Source organism: Pimephales promelas, chromosome 7 (assembly GCF_988280905.1).
Source record: "Pimephales promelas chromosome 7, fPimPro1.hap1.1, whole genome shotgun sequence".
NCBI classification, from domain to species: domain Eukaryota; kingdom Metazoa; phylum Chordata; class Actinopteri; order Cypriniformes; family Leuciscidae; genus Pimephales; species Pimephales promelas.
The window spans coordinates 39095530-39121296 of NC_142775.1; the positions used below are offsets into that span (position 1 = coordinate 39095530).

At 36.0% G+C, this 25767-nt stretch overlaps 1 protein-coding gene across 3 annotated transcripts in view; it reads right to left on the minus strand.

Annotated features, from left to right (window-relative positions):
• Positions 1-278: 278 nt before the first annotated feature.
• tanc1b (tetratricopeptide repeat, ankyrin repeat and coiled-coil containing 1b) overlaps positions 279-25767 on the minus strand; it is a 169952-nt gene continuing 144463 nt past the window's right edge. For 2 of the 3 annotated variants that reach the window (XM_039683285.2, XM_089133454.1), the window contains 14 exons: positions 25642-25750; positions 24058-24180; positions 20926-21162; positions 20015-20197; positions 17753-17831; positions 12048-12181; positions 11836-11959; positions 10564-10739; positions 9108-9240; positions 8128-8157; positions 7899-7990; positions 6209-6355; positions 4738-4838; positions 279-3183 (listed from right to left, as the gene is read on the minus strand). In XM_039683285.2, the coding sequence (XP_039539219.2) occupies positions 2133-3183; positions 4738-4838; positions 6209-6355; positions 7899-7990; positions 8128-8157; positions 9108-9240; positions 10564-10739; positions 11836-11959; positions 12048-12181; positions 17753-17831; positions 20015-20197; positions 20926-21162; positions 24058-24180; positions 25642-25750 (2719 nt within the window). In that variant the 3' untranslated portion in view covers positions 279-2132. The remainder of the gene's footprint in view (positions 3184-4737; positions 4839-6208; positions 6356-7898; positions 7991-8127; positions 8158-9107; positions 9241-10563; positions 10740-11835; positions 11960-12047; positions 12182-17752; positions 17832-20014; positions 20198-20925; positions 21163-24057; positions 24181-25641; positions 25751-25767) is intronic. The other variant, XM_039683286.2, reaches the window with a different exon arrangement.

The following is a 25767-nucleotide window of genomic DNA, read 5'->3' on the forward strand; positions in this document are numbered from 1 at the left end:
CATCCGAAGGACGGTGCTCTTAGACAGTATAGTATCCCCATTACTATACTGGGGCATTAGGACCCATACAGACCACAGGGTGAGCACCCCCTGCTGGCCTTACTAACACCTCTTCCAGTAGCAAGCTGGCTTTCTCCCATCCAGGTATTAACCAGGCTCAGCCCTGCTTAGCTTCAGTGGGCTACAGGGTGATATGGCTGCTGGCTAAATTAACTATATTAACTATCTTGTCCAAATTACAGCGCAACACTTCAGAGGGATTAAAAATAATGAAGAAATAACGTTTCCAATGGGATTTTTTATTTCCCGTAGGTGGATCATGGCAGAAATAAATTCATTTTTCAATACAGAATGCAGTAACAGATCGCAACGCATGAGGCACCAATTGCAGAAAAAAAAATTATATATATATATATATATATATATATATATATACATTTCAAATAACATCTCCCCATCTCAAACGTATCACTTTTATAGTTTGAATTATATTTTTCTCCAATTCTTTCACATGCATTCAAACTCAGATGGCCTCCATAGTTTCATAAGACATTTCCGTTTCATATTTATCTTAAAAGTAGCTGTGCAAAAATAACTATATAAAATATATTGCTTTGACAGTTACCAAGCCAGAGGCGCCACAAATAAATTAACCTAGACAGGAATAACAAGCAGGAAAGAACTTTTCAATTCAAATGTAATATACAAACATACAAACAAACAGACCAGATACAAGTTTAATAACCGCAAACATCATATCAACCAAAAATGCATGAAAAACTCAAAAGTTTGAAGATAAATGGTCAAATAATGGTCTTCACATACAGGTGTAAAACACACGTGTGATATTTACATCGTGGAGGTGTCTGCACAGGCTCTCCACGGATTCAGTGCAGTCAGTGACGTCACACGATTAGGGGTCGTTACGGTCCCTTTTGAAGGGCATAAAAATAGCCATGGTTCATGTTCACAGGGCTTAAAGAACCCGACCGATAACTGCACCAGCTCAGCCAATCAACAGAAGCCTTCACCAACCTGTACTGTACTTCTGAGCCAATATTCCTGTTTGTGATCGTTCTTTTAACACTATTATTATTATTTTCTCATGATCTTTCCACTTCCTACATATGAATGACTTCAAATGGATGAATTGAAACATTCTTTTACAATATGGAAAATAGCAATAATGAAGAATAAGTCCAAACCTTTTTGACTGTGTATTGTAAATCTATGCTTACACACACACTACCGTTCAACAGTTTGGGGTCGGTAAGATTTTTAAAATGTTTTTGATTTGAAGTCTCGTCTGCTCACCAGGGATGCATTAATATGAGTAGCCCGAAATCGGGTCGTGGGGTCATAAGACCCCAATCGACTATTACTTAATAAAAAAAAAGTTCCCTTTATAAGATTTCGTGACTTTTCATACATTATCTATCTATACACGCTTGATTCGGTTGTTCAGAAGGAATGTTTACACTTCTGGTCTTCGGGGTCATTGAAATGAATGGGAAATGTGGAAAAAAAAAATGTGTCAAAATAAATAAATAAATAAAAAATCAGAAATCAGAAATGAAGGCCTAGTACTAGAGCATAAATGCAATGTATCATTAAAAAAAAAATTCATATGCAAGCTAATGGTGTAGTTGAGGAATTGTGTGGTATATGGATACAAAAGTACTTCATATCTCCAAAAACACAGCATTAATGCATAGATGAGAAGTAAACAAAAAAAATGCTATATTATTTGTATGATTAAAAATGTATATTTTTTGTACAATTAATCAATTGTTGAGGTCGTATAGACCCCGAAGTGTAATCAGGAAAAAATACAGTAATATTGCAAATGTACTGTTTTCTAAGTGAATATCTAGTCAAATGTGATTTATTCCTGAATTTGTCCAGTCTTCAGTGTCACATGATCCTTCAGAAATCATTCTAATATGCTGATTTGATGTTGATTATCAATGCTGTGCTGCTTCATTTCTTCAGGACTCAGGAATGATCTGACATTATAAATGTCTTCTTCACTGTCACTTTTGATCAATTTAATCCATTTATTTCTTACCGGCTCCAAACTTTTGAACAGTAGCGCACGCACACACAAACACCCCGCCATCAAAGTGTGTTTCCTACACATTAGACTCAATGAACGACCTCTTTGGTTTGATTGCCGCTACATGAATGGTGTTTTCTCGAGCTGAAGCGGGCTGCTTCTGCACACTGTCTGTGAATGAATGTGCCATGGCCAGAGCGGGTTTGGGCTCTTTACGGCAGAACTCTTTCGCGTGCAGGCTGCCGTTGTGCAGGCCGATCGCAGGACCCTTGAGCTGCTCGAAATACGACCCGGACGGTTTGGTGAACACAATCTCGCCAGACGCTACGAGACCTTCAGTGGAGTGACTCTGCCAGCCTCGGGACACCGGCGCCGGTGGCTGGAAGCGGGCCGTTTTGTCCATGATCCCCATGAAGGGTCGGGGTTTATACTCCACAGAGCCTGTCTGGCTGATTTTAGGTTTGTCCTTGACGCGCACATCCGGGCCTTTATCTGATAAACTGCTGCTGGACGCCAGGCTGCTGGTGGAGCTGGAGACCCTCATGCTGGGGTCTTTTCTGACCTCTTGAGCTCCACAGGTCCCGTCCAGGGATGAGTGCACTTGGACATGATGAAGATCCTCGATTTCGTGGCGTCCCGCATCAGTGGTAGCGTTCGGTAACGGGCTGATGTCGATGCCCGGTCCGGCCTTCAACATGTGTCGGCTAGGGATCGGACTCGAGGGCGCGTACTGAGACTGGCTTTTAGTGTTTGTGGGTCGAGAGGAACTCACCTGTGTGTTGGTTTTGACTATCTGCGCCTGTTTGCTGAGGCTCTTTTGAGCCACAGATTCTCTATGTGGATGTCGAAGGCTTTGTTTGTGAGGCGGGGAAACCGAGCGGCCGTTAGCAGTTCTGTTTAGCGAGTAGATACTTTGGGACCAGGCCTCAGAATCGTCGTCCTCGTCCTCTTCCTCCTCGACGCGCTCCTCCTCCTCCTGTGGGACGGTCAGCTCCTGAGGTTTGCTCTGACTGCGCTGCATCTGTTTACACTCGTCCTCCACACGAGCCAGCAGACGGCAGATCTCACGGTTGTTCGGGCAGAGATTGGACGCCTCGTGCAGGTCTGATAGCGCTGCGCTGAACTGTCTGTGCGTTCAGAAACACATGGAGAGAAAAACATCACAACTGAGAAGGGTCATGCAGACAATTCTGTTTTTGTAAGAGAGTCAGAAACAAGCCTAATCATTCAAAGATGTTTTTCCAAAAAATAATGACACAATACTCAACAATTGTGTCTATTATGTTTTTGCTATGCAATGCGTAGGCGTCATTTACGGGGGGGACGGGTTGGGACATGTCCCCACCACTTTTTGCCAGGGTCGATTTTGTCCCCACCACTTTTGAAAATCTAGTGGCACAGATGTACCAATACAAATAAAACATTTACAGTTAACAGCATTCGTTTCATTTGTTTGTTAAATAACAGGCGATCTAGCACTGAAATGTGTCGTCTTCTCTCGGAAACGCGCTTCAATCCGTTGCGGAGATTCACAATTCAAAATGCACACAAACGTGTCCCTGTTTCTCATGGGTTCTAATCCGCTCTCGTATATTTTTTCCCTCATCAAAACATATACAACCACTGATAAACATTATATCAATTCAACCACTGATAAACATTATTGGTTTTGATGAGGGGGAAAAAAACTATACGAGTGCGGATTAGAACCTCGAACCTCCCGAGTCCCGATACGCTAGGCAAAAATTCTACCTCTGGACCATCACTAAAGGGCGTATATACTCTATATACTCACTATACTCGGACATTGTGCTCATTTTTATTTATGTACATCAGGAAGCAGCTACAGGACATCGTCTTTCAAAACATGACCTACTCGAAAGAGAAAAAAAGAATAAATGCGTTATTGTACCCAGCACTTTTGAAAATGCCCTTCCGAGTACGTCTCTGTCCCCAGCACATTTCAAACCATGATGCTATGAATTATATCATATACATAGTTTTACAAATAGTCATCTTTTATTATTATTATAGTTAATAATGTTAACTCTTTCCCTGCCTTTGATGCACATTTCCGGCTTTCTGTGTTTTCAATGACTACGCTTACATGCAGCCAATTTTCGGGTTATGGTCGGGTTAAGGTCATTTTTGTATTAATTATATTACAATAATAAAGTCGAAAGTTTGGAAAAAATGTCTTTTTTTTTTTTTTAAAGAAGTCTCTTATGCTTATCATGGCTGCATTTATTTGATAAAAAATACAGTAAAAAGTCATGTTTTGAAATATTACAAATTAATTTGAATATTTTAGTTTTTCTCCTGTCTTCAGTGTCACGTGATCCTTCAGAAATCATTCTAATATGCTGCTCAAGAAACATTTATGATTATTATCAATGTTGAACACAGTTGTGCTGCTTCATATTTCTGTGGAAACCGTGAATCTTTTTTTTCAGGATTATTTGATGAATAGAAAGTTCAAAAGAACAGTGTTAATTTGAAAAGGAACATTTTGTAACATTACAAATGTCTTTGTTGTCAAGTTTGACCCTTTTAATGCATCCTTGCTGTGACCCCACACTTTTGAATGGTAGTGTATCACGGTTTACGCAAAAATATATGACCTGAGAACATGAATATGAGCTGCATAGACAGATGAAATCTAGTAAAGACGGTTGTCTGACCTGCTGCTGCGTTTGGCTCTGGCTCTAGCGTAGTACGCCTCGTAGGATTTGGGTTTGAGCTCCAAGGCCTTTGTTGCGAACTCCTCAGCCAAGCCAAAGTCCTGTCAGAGAGAGAGAGAACAGCAATCAGCCAGAGTTGCTGAATTTCGATTCACACCACAGGACTGCTGAATAGCTGTAAATCGGCCCAAATAATTGGTGATTTAATTAATGAACTCTTCAGTTGTTGTTCATTGTGTCATCAATCAAAGGTGCGGGCTGGAAATTGGCTCTGTATTGCGTCGGGACACCTTTTGGAGCTGGGCTATTACTTCTGAATAGACCCTCGAATCAATTCAAGCCCACAGAGAGTCATTTGCATCTTTCTCGTCTTGCTGTGTCTGACATTTTGAGCGGTGAAAAAACACAATCTGATTGATCCAGATCAGGAGAACTAGCAGGGCGTCTCTACACCTCGGCTCACTGCTCCAGATGGGCACACAATCTTGCCTTGAAGCATAATAAGAATAATTGATGATTGATAATTATTAGGACTGTGAATTTCTATAGTTTTTAATTAGGGATAAATTAATTTATTCGTTTTTCCACATATTGATGATATCAATGTTATTTTATTTTCCTTGTTTTAATATGTTTTTATTTATTTTTTTGTGATTGTTCATTGTGATTGTTAAAGGGGCTGTATGTAGAATTCAGAAACCTGTGCTATTAGCGACACCGGTGGCCGTTAAGTGAACTGCAGCAGAAGATTATTGCTCATGATCGCACTCATACATGCGTAACGTACGAGAGACTGAATGATATAATCACAAAGAAGTTTTTTTGTTCTTTTTTTGCATTTTTTTTTTTCACAACTTTGGATAAAAACGCAGCGCTCATCACTGTCACTTCTTACCCACCCGTCCAATCACAGTGAAGGAGGGGCGGGGCTAATACTACACTGACCAACTGTCATGACATTTGTATTTTATACATAATATTACATATTTTTTAATAATGCATATTTTTTGTTAACTTACTGTAAATCTTAAATAAACGTATTTCTATAAAACAATCTAAACAAAACAATTTGACTAATATTAGAAATATAAATATAACTAAGTTCAAGAAATAAAATACATTACTAAATCTAAAAGTGAAATAAAAATAAAGCTAAATAGTGATATAAATAGAAATTTAATGTAAATGCAATATAAGAACAAAATTTGTATAAAAATATTAATACTGCAATATTATATAAATATTACTAATATGACACTGCCAGTCTGTTGTATTTTAAAACTTTATTGTGGGGGTTGTAAAATATTTTTGATAATTGATGTATGGAACCCTTGATGTCAGAATTTATATCAGAATAAAAAAAATCTCCTGATGAATTTAAACGTGTCTAAAAAAGTTCAAATAATCGTCCGACTGTTGAAACGAGGCATAACTAAAGGAGAGCCGGTGTCCGGTGAGGCTGGTGTCTTACATTGGTTTTCCGACGACAGCGGGAGAGATTAAGGTACAAAGACACGCGCAGCTCCTTAAAGGCCTTCAGTTCGTCACCGAATCCCTCTCTGGGAAACTTCCTCAACGCGTACTGATACCGTTGAGCCGCTTCCTTCATCTTCCCTCTCTGAGGAGACAGAGAAAAGAGTCATCAATCATTCCTTCCAGCTGACACAAACGTCAATCTGTTAAATGTCACACACATATCATCTGCTCATTTATGCTCTGATAACAATCACTCAATGTGTCAATTTACAGTCCCATTTCTCCTGGATTAAAGCTCACCGCTTTGACAAGGCATGTGGAGAAAATCATTCCCGGTTTTATTTTAATAAGCATTCAGACACTTATATCACATATCAAAACTCATGTCTTAAGGTCGGTCAATTGAGATATATATCAAAGGTCGCATTAACTGTAAATTTTCCTATTTTTTTTTTAGAAGAGATGAATAAATCTGAAAGCCGTCCGTCATTTTGACAGATTAATAAAGGGGATGATCGCGTTCACTCACACTCCGCGACAACTGTTCAAGATAAAAACTAAAAAATGACTCTGTTTTTGTTCAACTTTCTTTTCATAATATAAATGAATGCACAGCCTTTGCTAGTCTTGTAAGTTTGTGAATTAAAATGAAAATGTAAATGAAAACAGAAGCTTTTTAATGTCTTATCATCATTAAAATATGAAAATTAAAATGACCGAATGAATAAGATTACGATAGAATTTTTCAGTAGGAGTTATTGGTGATAATGACCTTCATTTATAAAAAAATACGCTTTATAAACATATTTAAAATACTGTATGTTGTGTCAACAGTAATTTGGAGCATTTAATTGTAATTAATAACACCTAACAACATTTTTCCTAATAAATTAAATCTTTAATTTCATAATTAAATCTAATAAACTCTTAAAAAGAGAGGCATTTTGGATGTTTAATTCACAAACCATGTCCCCTCTAGGTTTAAATGAAGATTATGATCTGTCTTGTTTCATATAAGTTGTTTTTATTTTTTTCTCCCATTTCTTTTATATGGGCACAATGTTTATGAACGGCATTTCTTGCCTGATGTGTTATTGTTCCAATCACTCTTAGAAGAAAAGGTTCTATATAGAACCTTAAAATGTTCTATCAGCGCTACGTATTTGGAACCCCTAAAAGGTTCTATACACTCTTTAAAAAAGGGTTCCTCTGGGTTCTATATAAAACCCTGGGGTTCCATACATGGTCAATAGAACCTTTTACCAAAAAAATGATTCTATATAGAACCATTTTGGAGTTCCATATATGAAGCGGGGGATGGAACCATTTCTGGTTCTAAATAGAACCATTTCTGGTTCTAAATAGAACCATTTCTTCTAAGAGTGATTATTTATTTGCTGTCCCAGATGGAATTAAACTGGAGTCTATGAACTATTATTTGACTGTTTAAACTTGGGTTTTTTTCTTTTTCTGATGTGTAATTGTTCCAACATTGTTTGTAATCTTTATCCTCTGTTTCAGATGGACTAATTATTTGATTGTTTAATCATGATCACCTGGAGACCTGCAGCCGAAACGTTTGTCAACTTTATCTCCTATATATAGGCCTAATAAAAGATTTTTAGAGTGAAGACTTTTTTTTGCATTTTAAATCAATTGACAGCAAAACTGGAACCTGTCCTTGCCTTATACAGCAGGTTTCCTTCCTCCATGAGCTTCTGCAGGAGGATGATGAGGATGTCGGGTTTGGAGGTCGCCATCGCCCAGGCTGCGTTACCTTGGATACAGAGAGAGAGAGAGAGAGAGAGAGAGAGAGAGAGAGATAGATGGACCGTTACATCAAACCGCTCTTTAAAAACACAGATTAGGAGAAGAATGTAACTGGCGTGAAATAAAGTTACCTAAAGAGTGTACCTGTTCGATCATAAGGTGACGTTCTGTAGCCTGATGATGGTTTTAGTGAAAGCAGTTAAAAGAGAGAAGAATGAAAAACAGAAGAAAGAGACATGCAAAGAGAAAATACAGCATCATACATTCACCTCAGTCACACCAGACGAGACGGAGAGTCTCTTTCACTTTCACACCAACACCACATGTTTCCACTCAAGAAAACTGGCTTTAAAACCAAATAATAAAAATCAGGGATAAATCCCAAGCTAATGGTCATGAGGGATGGAAAGCTAATCTTTAATTTAATAAACATCTTTTTTTTTTTTTTTTTAAATAAAACACTTCATGTGATATGTGAACGGCCCCTTGATGAGTTAAGTTAAACACGGGGATTTGAATGGGACTTATGTATCGATATTCGCGGCTTTCTTGGGGAAAAAAATATTGATTTATATCACAGAATAATTGCTCACTATAAGGCACCATACAGACTTTATCAGAGTAAGTACCGGCTGCAGATAAAGTACTAATTGTTAGTGATTTTAATATCCATGTAGATAATGAAAAAGATGCATTGGGATTGGCAATTACAGACATTCTGAACTCTATTAGAGTTAGACAACACGTGTCAGGACCCACTCATTGTCGTAATCACTCTAGATCTAATATTATCACATCAATGTTGATATTGTTAAAATTCTGCAAAGCGATTGCAATTAAATCAGCTCAAATCAGTGGAAACACGGACACACACACACACACACACACGCACTGTGATGTAAGAGCTTCAGGAGGAAAGATGTGATTGGCTAATAAATATCACAGGCTCATGTTATTGATGATAGTGGCCTATTGACAAATGGTCCTTTTCAGTGAATCAATTCAAAACTGTGACTCAATAGAAATGTGCCTATTTGCTGTCTTTTACTTATTTTAATGAAGTCTATTATGACTGAACAATCACACTCATTATCATTATAATCCAGTGGAAGTGCAGATCTCACCTAGTTTGGCTCCTTTCTTCAGTAAGGTGAGCACAACGGAGGTGTTTCTGCAGCCGATGGCTCGATCCAGCGGCCTCATGCCACTGTAGTCCACATGCTCGATCACAGCGCCCTTCTCAACCAGATAATGAACCTGCAGAAACACACGCTTCACATCATCACTGTCAACCTGTGGCCGGCATGCTGTGTTAGAATGACAGTGGAATTTCATGAAAATTTGGAGTTAGTCAGATAATTTTTTGAAAATAAATTAATACTTTTATTCAGCAAGAATTCGTTAAATTCAACAAAAGTGACGGTAAAAATCTATTTGAAATAAATGCTGTTTGAACTTTCTATATTTCAAAGAATCCTAAAAAAAGTATCAATGTTTCCGTAAAAATATAAAGCAGTCCAACTGTATTTAACATTGATAATGATAATAATAAATATCAGCACACTCTCAGAAAAAAAGGTACAAAAGCTGTCACTGGAGCTGTACCTTTTCAAAAGGTAAACTTTTGTCCATTTTAGGTGCTAATATGTACATTTCAGGTGCTAATATGTACATTTTAGGTGTTAATATGTACATTTTAGGTGCTAATAAGTACATTTTTGTGTTAATATGTACATTTCAGGAGCTAATATGTCCATTTTAGGTGCTAATATGTACATTTTAGGTATTAATATGTACATTTTAGGTGTTAATATGTACATTTTTAGTGTTAATATGTACATTTCAGGAGCTAATATGTCTATTTTAGGTGTTAATATGTACATTTTAGGTGCTAATATGTACCACTAAGGTACCAATATGCAGCCGTTGGGTACAAAAGTGTACCTTTTGAAAAGTTACAGCCCCAGTGACAGCTTTTGTACCTTTTTTTTCTGAGAGTGCATATTAGAATGATTTCTGAAGGATCATGTGACACTAAAGACTGGAGTAATGACGCTGAAAATTAAGCTTTGATCACAGGAATAAATTATATTTTAAAATATATTCACATAGAATTTGTTTTTTAATTGAAATGATATTTCACAATATTACATTTTTTACTGTAAATTTGATCAAATAAATGCAGCCTAGGTGAGCAGAAGAGACTTAAAAACACACAAATTATGAATGGTAGTTTATAAATAATTACCTCTTTTATTTTTGACTATGGCTATTTATTTAGAATACCCTCAACTGATTGCACACATCACAATAGTAAAACCAATTGTTATCCATCAAAATAAATATGTTTATTTGTTTAACCAAACAGCCCCACATTGTCAGATATCTTTCCCTTCAAATCATATTGTAATTCTGCCTCCTGTTTATTACTAATTCAAAATCTACAGCAGCGAAAGTCAGCTAACAAACCCGATTCCTGTCATGATCTGATGCATCAGTCCTGCAACTTCACACAACCGTATTTCACATGAAAGAGCCCTGCGACCTCCTCCACAGCTCTACAATATGTTATTCACTTACAATGTCAGCGTCTCCGTAGAAGGCTGCCAGGTCCAGCGGTGTGCGTCCATTCTTGTCTGAGTGGTCGATTACTGCACCCCGTTCCACCAAAAACTGCACAACGTTCTTGTGTCCTTTTAAACATGCCCAGCTGAGGGGAGTTAACCCTTCCTTATCCACCGACGCTAAAGAGGCTCCTGGGAAAAGCAGAGGATGTTTTGTTTGACCTCTCGCTGGAAAATTGCCACTTTATCTCAATAACCGACTTTCAAACAACAGGTTTGCTCTTGTGCTCGAGCTAAAAGTGAATTTGTCTCAGGTTTGAAGTTTGCAGCATTGATTCTGTTATTTCTAGGGCTTCTGACTAAATCATTTTCTAGTCGACTAGCAGTCATTAATTTCAGTCATATTATGAAATTAATTCAATTACTTAAATATATATTGGGGGTGGCATTGAAAAATGGCTTGAGTTTCAAGAAAAAATAGAATATTATAGATAATACTGCTAAAATTGTTCTACATCACAATCTCGATTCAAACACCCACCCAATCTTATCGCCTGTGTCTATTAAACCTTTGACAAAATCACACTGCAACATTCAGATATGTGTTTGTCATCATGTCGACGTGATTATAAAAAAAAGAAATTCAGTCACAATTTGAAGAAAATGTTTTGCTTTTCATGAGACTTTGCGACTTCTTTTTCAAATATCATGTCCTTTTTTAAGTTGGCCGCCATCTTGGTCTAAGGGACCATGGCTAAATCATCTCAGTATGCCCTCAGCTATATCTGTGCCAAATTTGGTGCTTATAGATGAATTTGTGTGAATAATGGGGTGTAAGGCCCCATACTACAGCCCAAACTGCTTTTTTTAGACAGCGGCCATATTGGAATTGGAGGATCAAGGGGTGCAGATATACTGGGTCATAAATATAAACATTAATATGTGTTCCCATGACCAAATAAGCTGAAAAACATATCAAGTTTGTATTTGTAACTCATGTGGTTCAAAAGTTATAGCCGGAACCCTTTTCGGGCAGCGGCCATATTGGATTTGGCCGCCATCTTGGCCCCGAGTTACAGTTATAAGTTGACCAAGTTACTAGAATGTCTGTTGGGGATCATTAAAATTAAGTGTTAGCAGATATTAAGCAGACAGTCTACTAATACTCTAATGACAGTTAGTTGACATGTAGTTGCAATATTAGTTGAATGTCTAAAGTGGACTATCGAAATAAAGTGCTATTGATTATGCTGATAAACAAAGTTCAGAGTGCATTTGGATAACTCACCTTTAGATAAGAGGAATTCGGCCGTGCTGAGATGCCCCTCACACGCGGCCACCATCAGCAGTGTGCGGCCCTGTTTGTCACTTACATTCACATCCGCCCCATGTTGCAGCAACAGATCTGCAATCTGCAAGATATATAAATATTCATATTAATATTCATAAAAAGTACTGCAGAGGACGTTTGTGTGGTTCAGGTGTTTAGCAGCGTCCCACCTGCCAGTGTCCCTGTCGAACTGCGCAGAACAGGGCACACGCTCCTCTCCTGTTCCCCTGCTGAACCTGCGCCCCCCGCTCCAACAGGAACTCACACACCTCCAGCTTCCCCCGTCCCGCAGCCGCCGTCAGACCTGATTCAAGAGCACGGGCACTCGTTATAGCGTTAACTAAACACAAAAACATTTCTTCAAATCAAATAAAAAAAATGTAAAAAAAAATCGCTGAAATAAAAATATTTAAAATTGCAACATTTCTCATATTCATTCTAAAATAACTAAAGCAAAGAAGTACCACGTACTAAAAATTGTACTGACATACATTTTAAAAACAAAATGACTAAAAATGTTGCTAAAATTAATAATAGAACATCATCGATATTAAAATAACACTGGTAAATAGAAATGCAAAAAGTTTCACACTATTTTAATTTATTATTAACTAAATAGTGGTGCATTTAATTCATAATAAAATATAAATTCTATAAAAAATAAAAAAATATATATATATTTTATAGGTATTACACGGACAAAACAGCCACCTCTAATGCTAATAGATATTTATATAAGATTTCATTGATTTTCATAACTTTTACAGGCCTGGAAATTAATGAATTCATTTTTATAAAATATAAAAATATAAGAAAATTACTAACGACTTGTCATTTGACCAGTTTTGTGGCTAGTATTAGATATTTCACTTCGTAAATAAATAGTAAAATAATTAAAGGTACTTTGTATGGTTTAACCTTTCAAGTCAAGTCAAGTCAAATATATTTATGGTGCATTTAATTCATGTTATAGTTTTCGGGGAAATTCTGTATAAATACATATAAATTAAATGGTAACACTTTACAATAAGGTTTCATAAGTTAACATTAGTTAAATACTTTAGTTAACAGAAAAATGATCCAAACTTCTACAGCATCTTAGTTAATATTAATTTAATCATTTTCTAATACATTATTAAAATCAAATGTTAATGCATTAGTTGATGCTGTGAACTAACAATGAACAGCTGGATATTTATGAACTAACATTAACACAGATTAATAAATGTTTTACTCATTGTTAGATGTAAAATTAAATAAACTAAAAATAACAGTTATTAATCAATTAAATAAAATAATGTATAAAAATATTTAATATAATTAGATAAATAATAATATATTAATAATTATAATATATCATAAAAACAGTAGAATCTAGTGATTTAAATAATTCTAAGACAACATGAACAGCATAATTATAATATATATATATAATCTCTACTTGATGCATTAATGTTCAAGGTGCATCATAAGTGTGTGTTACAGTTTATCACATCAGGACTTATAGCACTGACTCCAGAACTGATGACAGTATTACAAAAGAATGATTATCGTGATATTTTAAGGATGGTAAATGCTTCAGCCAGAGAATTAGATCATTAATTAGAGCACAGTCTCTCTCCTCAAAACGAACAGGTCTGATGGGGTCGTCCAGATGGTCACATGACTAACAGCTCTCTGCAGTTTGAGTGAGATTAAAGGACCGGGACTCCACACATCCATTTGGAGAAGATGCCTGTGCCATTAGTGATGTCTTCAAGCCATCCGTACCGAAGAGTGACGCTTTTATTCAGAAGCAGAAAGATGGAGTAATGCAGAAATATCATAAACTGATCCAGTATTCACACTGATCTCATCGAGCCGAGGGTCCACGTTTTCTGGTCATAGTGTTTCCATCGTCTTTAACTCCGGTCGTGTTTCAGCAGACCCGTGAGCTCATATACTCGATTATTTGCTGCTCGAGAAACAAACCAGACAGAAAGAAGCCAGAGAGCTGTCTTTTTATATCCACAGAGTCAACTTTCACACGGACCAAGAACATGTCCAGGTGACGTGACTTCAAAAAAATCAAAGCAAAACCCTTCAAAAACTATATTTTGCTTGGAGAAAATCAGTCCTATTTTCAGATCCATAATGCAATTTTCCATTGTCATCATGTTATTTTGATTACAGTTAAGCACTTTTAAGCCGGGTTCACTGAAACGTCCCACCTGGGACCTGGCATCTGCTACCCCGAGCTGTCCCACACAATCCCCCACAATGCAACTGTATAAACAGAGGGAATCTGCGGTCTGGATCACACACAGCACATCTGACACACATCAAAGCGCTAAAATCAGGAGAAATCAAAATCTCTCTGATCTTTCGGGATAAAAGAGTTCATTGTGCTGTGAAACACACTGCAACTTTCACAACTCTATCTATCTATCTATCTATCTATCTATCTATCTATCTATCTATCTATCTATCTATCTATCTATCTATCTATCTATCTATCTATCTATCTATCTATCTATCTATCTATCTATCTATCCATCCATCCATCCATCCATCCATCCATCCATCCATCCATCCATCCATCCATCCATCCATCCATCTATCTATCTATCTATCTATCCATCTGTCTGTCCATCTATCATCCATCCATCCGTCTGTCTGTCTATCTATATATGGTTTTATCTATCATTTTATCTATCCATCCATCCATCCATCCATCCATCCATCCATCCATGGTTTTATCTATCTATCTATCTATCTATCTATCTATCTATCTATCTATCTATCTATCTATCTATCTATCTATCTATCTATCTATCTATCTATCTATCTATCTATCTATCCATCCATCCATCCATCCATCCATCCATCCATCCATCCATCCATCCATCCATCCATCCATCCATCTATCTATCTATCTATCTATCTATCTACAGTATCTATCTGTCCATCTGTCTATCTATCTATCGATCTATCTATCTATGGTTTTATCTATCTATCGTTTTATCTATCCATTCATCCATCCATCCATCGATCTATCTATCTATGGTTTTATCTATCGATCGCTTTATCTATCTATCTATCTATCTATTCATCCATCCATCTGTCTGTCATCCATCCATCCATCCATCCGCCTATACGTCTTTACAACTACCCAGAACATATACAGAAGCAACCACTATGAAATGCTCTAGAAAATCACTTAAACATGCCAACAATGCCCAAGCAAATACCCCAAACATTATAGCAGCTGCCTAGCAACAACCTAGAACATTTTAGCAACCACCTTGCCATGCCCTAGCAACCACTCAAATACTGCAACAACACCCTAGCATTCATTTAGCACCCTAGATGATGACAACACTGTAAATTATCACTGACATTTACACACACATTAAGTACAGCAGAATCCATCCTGTGCTGTTAAATCTATCGGTATAAACATTTAGTCTTTGAATTGTCATCAAAGATAACTAACATGATTATTGATATACATTTCTTGCTGTGAAAACGGGTAAAACTACAATTACTGAACAGGCGGTGAGTTCTTCGATTGATGCAGCAATGTGAAGAGATTCATACTCATTTGCTTTTGTTATAACAAGTCAAATGAGGACAACTCTCCGTCTATCATAACGTTTTCAGCATCAAGACTGCAATTTCAACAATGTAGAAACACAATTACTGTATGGCCTTGATAAACAGCAAGACATAAACAAACGCCCAGCAAACAGAAAAGTTCACTCAGGGAAAAGCCTTTTATAACGCGCCTGCTGAATCCAGAGCGCTCGATAGGGAGAACACAAGAGAAATGTGTGTCTGGAGGTCCTGCTTCAAGGCGGTCTGATAATGGAAGTGACCTTCTTCTGAGCTCTGTTTGTTAGTGGGATTGTGTGGAGAGAGGTTAGATCCTGGTCTGAAGATTAAAGAACACAAGAGCACTCAGAAGAAATGAACATCTCTGGTCTTCTGGTGCTGAACGCCAGCTAGTACTGTATATGTCTTTTTTTTTTATGGAGGATGATTTCAAAGAAATTGATTCATTTTATTTTGTGTATGAAAAAAAAAATCAGGTTTCCCACTGTATTTGCATTATTTTTCTGTCATTGTTGACTACTGGTCTTTAAAAAAGATATATATTTTATAGGTATTACATGGACAAAAAAAGAGACTTCTCTAATGCTAATAGATATTTATATAAGATTTCATTGATTTTCATAACTTTTACAGGCCTGGAATTGAATAATAAATTAATTAATTTATTCATTGTTATAAAATATAAAAATATAAGAAAATTACTAATGACTTATCATTTGAGCAGTTTTGCGGCTAGTATTAGATATTTCACTTCGTAAATAAATAATAAAATAATTAAAGGTACTTTGTATGGTTTAACCTTTCACATCCAAGGAGCCATTGTATTGCATGAGTTTCTTTAGTGTTAAAAATAGTGTTAAAAAAAAACATGGTTCTTATAACCCTATATATAGGCAGACATATTAAATAATAGTCAGGAAAAAACTTTTTTTTCATGTTTGAAACATCAGCCTTTTATGACTCCTATAACCGATATTGTGAGAACATGGAGCTCATACTCGAGGATGGAAAAAAAACATCTTATTTAGAGGCCCAAAAAAAAAAAATTTGTTGCAGTTACTGATATTTATATGGCCCAAAAATGAGATGAAATTTTAATAGCTTGTAATAAATATTAATGAAATCTTTATAACATAACAGACACCTTACATAAAATGCATATAAATATTGGTTGTCACTGATATGCTAATAATATGTTTTAGTCAGATGGTAATTAAATGCTTAGTTTTATGATCAAATATATATATATATAGTTTTAAAACATAATGCAATGCAATACAATAAAACAATAAATAATACAAAGATGAGAAAATAAACGTTCCTCAAAAGCCCGATGTATGGCACTTATATTTTTTAAGAGTGATGCTTTCAAATGCAGTAGACAGATAAAAGAGGATCATTAGAGAATAAATGAAGAGTTCAGATGCAAAAGCCTCTAAATGCCATTTGAAATTTTCTTCTAAAATGACCATTTTTATCAAGCTTGTATATTTAACTTCAGTAATTTCACTTAAATAACAATTAATAGGTAATCTTCATTGCTATTTAAGTGAAATCACTGAACTTAAATATACAAGCTTGATAAAAATGATCATTTTAGAAGAAAATTTCAAATGGCATTTAGAGGCTTTTGCATCTGAACTCTTCAAATATTGGTAATGGTGTCAGTTGGAGTAAATCACAGTTAAAATAAATGTTGTTTATTGGTATTTGCCTCTGATTTCATATTCACTGTAACTCTAATAGCAATAGACAAGATATTTACTGGAAAAACCTTGAAACTTTAAACATTTTTAACCATTACATCCCAACAAATATACATCTCAATATATTTTGATTATTTATATTATATATATAAAATACTTTAAAAAGGCTAAAATTTCGAGATCAAGCAGCTCTATCCCATTCATTTAAAAAAAAGTATTTTCTGACAAAACATCTACAGAATAAATTAAACTAAATTTCGACTACACTCTTAGAAGAAAAGGTTCTATATAGAACCTTAAAAGGTTCTATCAGCGCTACGTATTTGGAACCCCTAAAAGGTTCTATACACTCTTAAAAAAAGGGTTCCTCTGGGTTCTATATAGAACCCTGGGGTTCCATACTTGGCCATTAGAACCTTTTACCAAAAAGAATGATTCTATATAGAACCATTTTCGAGTTCCATATATGAAGCGGGGGATGGAACCATTTCTGGTTCTAAATAGAACCATTTCTTCTAAGAGTGTACAAGCAAAACAAAGAAACAAAGACATGGTGAGAGAAAGACTGAACGTACCTGTTTCTCCCCACAGTGTGTCATGGGTATCAATCTGCACCGCCAGTTCATTATTCAACATCAACAAGCCTTCGAGCACCTGCCAAAACACCATCTCACAATAAATCAAACGCAATACTGAAACAACACAGCAAACGAAGACTCTGAAACGTCCCCAGTGGGCAGCATGCAAGACTTAGGGACTGAAATCAGGGTTTGGAAAGGGCATATAAGAGTAAAAATGGGCTTTTGTGAACTTACTCTCCAGTGTCTGAAATTGTGTTTTTATTTAAATAATTTTTGGGGTGAATATTAAGTTACATTGCTAAAGTTACAAGTGATTTAAATCAAAATCGAAATAACGCCACTGTCATGATTAATTAATATTTGTAATACAAATAATGCAAACTACTGTTTAATGGCTGGTTCCTTTTTTCTTCAATTTACACACTACTGTTAAGAATAGCTAATTAATTGGGTTAAACAGGTTAACTGGTATACTAAACAATAAAAAAATACTATGGAAGTCAATGGGTTCATTTACATAACTGTTTGGTAACTAACATTCTTCAAAATATATTTTTCAGCAGAAGAAAGAAATTCAAACAGGTCTGAAACGACTTGAGGGTGAGTATGATGACAGGATTTTCATTTTGAAGTGAACTATCCCTTTTAAGGTTAAAAGCTGGACATTTGAGACCGGTCTGTTGTTATGGCTGCCATGTTCAACTGCATCCTCACAACAGCTATAAGATTTACTGTACTGGAAGATTTTGTGTGCACACACACACACACAGATGTTTTGTCAGTTCGACACTGTGCCTGTATGTAGGTGCACACAAATGGTTCTATTGTGCTTTTCTGCACCTTTTTTCAATTCTCTTTGGTGTGCAATCTTTGCTGTTTGTCTATGTGGGATAAAGTGTGGGTCATTAATGATTGCTCATTAAAGGACTACTACTTTCAAATTACACAAATTCTTTTCTCACTTCAAAACAACCTCGTTGTACCAACAGGCCAAATTAAACAGACGATCTGACGGCTTTTAGAAGATAACAACCCGAAACTAAAAAATAGACCGGGTTGTCGCCACATCGGGCGTGTAAAAGAGACAGGCGTCTATTTGGGACTCGGCTATTATTTTAAGTTTTACGGTAATATAAAACTGAATAAGAGAGCGATTTTCTATATTTCTAGTAATAAAAAAAATGAAATACTATCAAAATAGTATACAGGCGTTAGTCTGCAGTTACTGAGTGTGATTCTTGTTTTGCTGCCTGTTAGTATTTTTAGGTAATTGTTTTATAAGTGACAGTGTGTTTGCTGGATAACAACATTTGTTAGTGTTATGGAAGAATGAGTAGATTTGAGACAAGCATGACGTGTTTGTGCATTTTAAACAGCTGTGCCAAACTGGACGTTGGTTATGAGAACTGTGTGAAGAAGAGAAACTGTGAAATTGATCGAATTGGTTGTAAAACAAATTTGTCAGCACTGACACCATCAGATAGAGCTGCTTGTTGGCAGAATCGATTTTGTTTCATAATTGATGAATTTTGCAACATCATCACTGTTATTAAACTGAACTGAATCAACATTGAACCGACTTGAGCTGAATCACTACACTATTGCCTTACAGCAGAACTTGAATTTGATGAAGTTTGCATTATTGATTCTGTTATTTCCCTGTTTTTTAACTGTGAAGCTGCTTTGAAACAATCTGTATTGTATAAAGAGATATAGAAATAATAAATGATGAGATATTCATAAAGGCAAAAATGCCCCTGTAATGAATTCCTCTGGGGTTTTTTAGTAAGTTTAATTAGGGGTTTAGTGTGGTTGTTTTTGCAGACACTACTGTCAGATAGTTAGTTTAATGTTTAGCTAATATAAAGTGTGTAAAAAAATGAAATAAAATCAGCTCTGAAAACACAACAACCCACAAACAGTGAATAAATCAATATCTACTGCTATGGCTGACAACACAGAGTAATCAAAATGATACTGTATTCCAAGAGATCCTTTATTGTGTTATGAGATCTTCTGCATTATTTACGTTTTATGCCAATTTGATTTTATATGTACCAGCTGTAATTGTTCAGTAGCAACTAGTGTAGATGAGCATTTATTCATTATTTTTATGACTCAAGTGAAGCATTTGACACAAATGGGCGACACACTGTGTTCTGAAAAACAAAGTCCCCTCATAAAAGGCAGAAGTGCATTTTAATAGAAAAGTTTTGCCATTGGCATGTGTGTGTGTGTGTGTGTGTGCGCGCTCACATGAATGTGTCCCATACTGCAGGCCGCTATGAACCCCTGCTGCAGGGCTTTGTTCTTCAGGCTCAGGTCATGTTGACCCTCAGTGCTCCAGCTCTGCTCCAGCAGACACTCGATGACCTCTGAATGACCCCGCAGGGCTGCATGCACCAGCGCACACTGGCCACTCTTGTCCACGTGATCCACCTGACCACAAACGCCATGTGTAAATTAATCAATATGCATGTAACATGAATATATGCACACAGATCAAGTCTCAGAATAGCGGTATCGATTAAGAGTCAATCAAAGAGAAATCAAAAACATATATGTATATATATATATATATATATATATATAATTTTCGCATCTTTTCTAGCTTGCTTCCTAATTTTTGACACTTTGGCATATTTTTTTTTAACTCGCTTGGGATAAAAACATCTTCTAAATTCATAAATGCAAAGTAAACCCTGTTTACCTAATAAACGGTTCTGCTGTTATTAGGAATATTTTATTTGTGCATATTATTTCCAAAGCCCAAATTTACCAATTCAAGTAATCAAACGGATAAAATAAAGTCCTGCCCAACATTTTTAATCATATAAATCATATAAAATCATATAATCATACAAAAATAAATTAGTAAATATGCACACACACACACATACATATATATAGGAGGTTGAAAGTAATGTTTTTTTTGGAAAATCTGAGTGTACATGTCTAAGTAACCACGTTATGGAGAAGAGAATTTTAATACAGCTAATTTATGAAAGTGAAAAGTAACTTGCATAACTCAAATATTAATAACTAAATATATACAAAGCAATGCATTTCTATACTCATTACATCAAAAAAGTAATCTGATTACGTAATGCACATTAATTGTAACCCCAACACTGAAAATAAATACATATATATATCTATAAATCTACCTTGGCTCCTCTCTTACAGAGAAGACTGACCAGCCCCAGATGACCAGCGGCCGCTGAGTAACACAAAGAGCTCATGCCGTTCTCTGAAACCACGTCCACGTTTGCTCCGAACTCCAGCAGCAGCGCGCCCATCTCCTGATGGCCCAGGTGGGACTGGACACAGAGGACCGGGGCGTTGTTCAACACCTCCGTACGATAGTTGACATTCGCACCACCCAGCATCAGCAGACGGCTCACCTAGAGACAGATAACAGACAGTTTAGAGACTGACAAATGATGTATGAGAGCAAATCAAGAACTTCTTTCAGACCCTTCAACCAAATCCCTAAAATCGACTTTGATTTTCAGTCGTTCGGAGCTGTCGGTTGTCATTTATCTTCAGCCAGCCGTCATATTGTGTCTTTCTTTGTCAAACAATCCCTCATCCTGTGTTCAAAGTTCACTATGAACAAACTGCTGATTGGTAGAGCATGCTGATCACAATTCACAGACTCATTAAGAGCTCCGGCGCGAGGCGGCACGTTGTGTCCCAGTCGTTAATCAGCCAGGATTCTGCTTTTGATAAGCATATGAATAACAAACGTTTAATCAGCAGCGTCTGCGCGGCCCCGGAGGCTTGAGAACGCCTGGAAATGAAATTGGGTTTATTTAGCAAAACCACATGAGACTGTTTAGACTCCACCTTGAGGAACAGAGAGAGAGAGATGGAGAAGAAGAGACAAAAGATAAATATATAATACAGCTGCACACAGCAATTACAGGGGCCAAACTCGACTAACATTCATTGTAAAGAATTCAAGGACGACTCGTTTACATTGAAAAACATACAATACATTTTATAGTTTGGTACAAACGAGTTAGCAGGAACTGAGAATACCATGTTTAACCATCAACTTGCAATGAAAGAGTTAAACCCTCTAAAATGTTTCTACCATTTATTAGTAATGATTTACACAGTTTGTTTACTACTTACTATTTACCTGCGCATTCAGGTTTGTGCAATATAGCATACAGAAGGTGAGGGACATTTTGGGGGGAAAGAAGTGCTGCATTTTATCATTTAAATGTGACTTTTCATGAAAATTCTATAATCCAAGATTGCCACTACCATATGATGTCATAATATGCAAATTAGATTGGGTCATCCTTAATATTTCTCTAATTTACAGAAAGTCTATCTTTTATCACTTTTAAGATATAGCCTTTTGAAATTAAGATGTCAAAATCGAACGTTTTAGGAACTTAAGGGTTTTACATCCATATAATATATTCAATACATACAGCATTAAAAATGAAACATTTTAGGATTTTTTTTTTAACTTTTAAGCACATTTCCCCAAAATGTATTCTCATAACACCACAAATATAACCATGTACAGTATATAATATATATACCATTTATAGATATAATAGTACTTATTATATTGTCATGAATTTATGGTGTATTACAGTAATTATTCATTAAAAACTCAAAAATAAAACATATTAAAAAGGGGCTCTGTTGTGGAAGAGATGGAAGGAATTTGTAGGAAATTGAGTAATTGTATAATGGATATAATCATAGTCTATTATAGCAAATAAAACACTAAGGATACAAAGGTGTCACTAGATTGCACTGTACCCCATTTTTGTTTAGTTTTTTTCTGTTTGCTATTGTTTGTTTTTGGGTTCTTTTTTGTTCTAATTTTATATAAAGAAATTGTATATATGTATGTATATATGCATATGTGTGTGTGTATATATGTATATATGAAGAGTTCAGATGCAAAAGCCTCTAAGTGCCATTTGAAATTTTCTTCTAGAATGATCATTTTTATCAAGCTTGTATATTTAAGTTCAGTAATTTCACTTAAATGGCAATGAAGATTACCTATTAATTGTAATTTAAGTGAAATTACTGAACTTAAATACACAAGCTTGATAAAAATGATCATTAAAGAAGAAAATTTCAAATGGCACTTAGAGGCTTTTGCATCTGAACTCTTCATATATATTCTTCTGTTTGTAATAAAAAAAATACAATAAAAAAATAAAAAAAATAAAACATATTATTCCATTATCATAATTCTGATTTAAAGGGTAAATGCATGAAAATGTCAAAATGCAATTTTTTAAATGGACCTAAAACCAGAAACATAACTCATCTGAAGAAAAAAAAAGGGTAGAGAAAGTTCATTGCATCTGTCATTGTGAGCAATGTGTGCTTGCAGTCTATAGTGTTCAAAAGAAGACGCGCTGGGAGGAAGAACCGTAAGGACGAGGACATATAAGATGAGGATGAAAATAAAATCACTTTTGCTTTAAGCTAAAATCCATCATTCCTGCTGATAATTGCTCTGGAGTCTCAGTGCAGCGGCCGACCTCTATCAAACACACGCACACACACACACACACACACACACAGTCCTGCTCAGATGAATCATCTGGACGACTTTACTTTAAATGACCTAAAACTAAAATGGTTTGGTAATTACTTAAAATGTCAAACCGATGGAGTGAAGACATGCGGGTTTAATCTGACAGAGGATTTCAGCGTTTGATCAATACAGACAATCACAAGACTGTTTTGCATTACAACAATGTGAAATTGTATTCAAATATCCCAATGTCAGTGGAAACTTTCTACTATCAAACTCAGTGTTAAGAAGAGCTCATCAGTGCTTGGGTCATTTCATGGGAATTTCTGAAATTCATTTATAATATAAACACATTATTGAATAAATGAAGTGACATCTCTGAACTGTGTCTGAACGATGGACTTCAGCAGTTATAATGACCATGTCTCATTATAAATGTTTGCATTAGGAGTTTTAACAGGGAAGATGAGAAGGGTCAAAGGTCAGAAGCAAACACTGCATTCTAATTGGCTCTCTTTGAGTGATATGTGTAGATACAATTACACATCAACACCAGGTATTATATGAAGAACACAACTACAAACAGTCTAAATGCATAGCCGAAGCACAACCAAAACAATGTTCTTTCTTCGTTTTTTTTAACCGATAGAGGGCCAAAAAGTTAGATAGAGTACCTTTAAAAAGTCTATTTATAAAAGAAAATTGTGAAACTTGAGTGGAGAACATGGGCAAACAAATCCTGGAACAAAGAACGCTGAAGACGGTATGTGCTGACCTTGACATTGGGAGTGTAGAGGTTCCTAAGAGAGGCCAAAGCAGCAGACAGACCATCAGTACTACAGCTGACCCATAAGGCCTGAAGAACACTGGACGATACACCGGTCTTCTTACTCAGACCCTTCAAAGGAACACACACACACATTATAAATATTATATAAGAAATATTTGAATGATACATTTATATGTATTCATATTACAGTGAACATTATAGAGGACATCATTCTGTAAAGGTGAACTTTACATCTGCCAATTTTACATTATAGAGTCTTAATAGATAAATAACAGATGTATAACAGACAGAGAGGCTGACAGAACAATAGAACGATAGATAGATAGATAGATAGATAGATAGATAGATAGATAGATAGATAGATAGATAGATAGATAGATAGATAGATAGAACGATAGATAGATAGATAGAACGATAGATAGATAGTTAGATAGATAGATAGATAGATGGATGGATGGATGGATGGATGGATGGATGGATGGATGGATGGATGGATGGATGGATGGATGGATGGATGGATGGATGGATGGATGGATGGATGGATGGATGGATGGATGGATGGATGGATGGATGGATGGATGGATGGATGGATGGATGGATGGATAGATAGATAGATAGATAGATAGATAGATAGATAGATAGATAGATAGATAGATAGATAGATAGATAGATAGATAGATAGATAGATAGATAGATAGATAGATAGATAGATAGATAGATAGATAGATGATAGATGGACGGATGGACGGACGGATGGACGGACGGACGGACGGACGGACAGACAGACAGATAGATAGATAGATAGATAGATAGAACGATAGATAGATGGATAGATAGATAGATAGATAGATAGATAGATAGATAGATAGATAGAACGATGGATAGATAGATAGATAGATAGATAGATAGATAGATAGATAGATAGATAGATAGATAGATAGATAGATGATAGATGGACGGACGGACGGACGGACGGACGGACGGACGGACGGACGGACGGACGGACAGACAGACAGACAGACAGACAGATAGACAGATAGATAGATAGATAGATAGATAGATAGATAGAACGATAGATAGATGGATAGATAGATAGATAGATAGATAGATAGATAGATAGATAGATAGATAGATAGATAGATAGATAGATAGATAGATAGATAGATAGATAGATAGATAGATAGATAGATAGATAGAACGATAGATAGATAGATAGATAGATAGATAGATAGATAGATAGATAGATAGATAGATAGATAGATAGATAGATAGATAGATAGATGATAGATGGAAGATAGATAGATAGAACGATAGATAGATAGATAGATAGATAGATAGATAGATAGATAGATAGATAGATAGATAGATAGATAGATAGATGATAGATGGACGGACGGACGGACGGACGGACGGACGGACAGACAGACAGACAGACAGACAGACAGACAGACAGACAGACAGACAGACAGACAGACAGACAGACAGACAGACAGACAGACAGACAGATAGATAGATAGATAGATAGATAGATAGATAGATAGATAGATAGATAGATAGATAGATAGATACCTTGAAGATGTGTGCTTTCAGGATGTGGTGGCCCAGCTCCATAGTCTGCTGTCTGTTTAACTTCCCCTCCTGCCTGGACAACATGAAGGCCATCAGTGCATGTCCACTCCTGCAGAGAAACACACG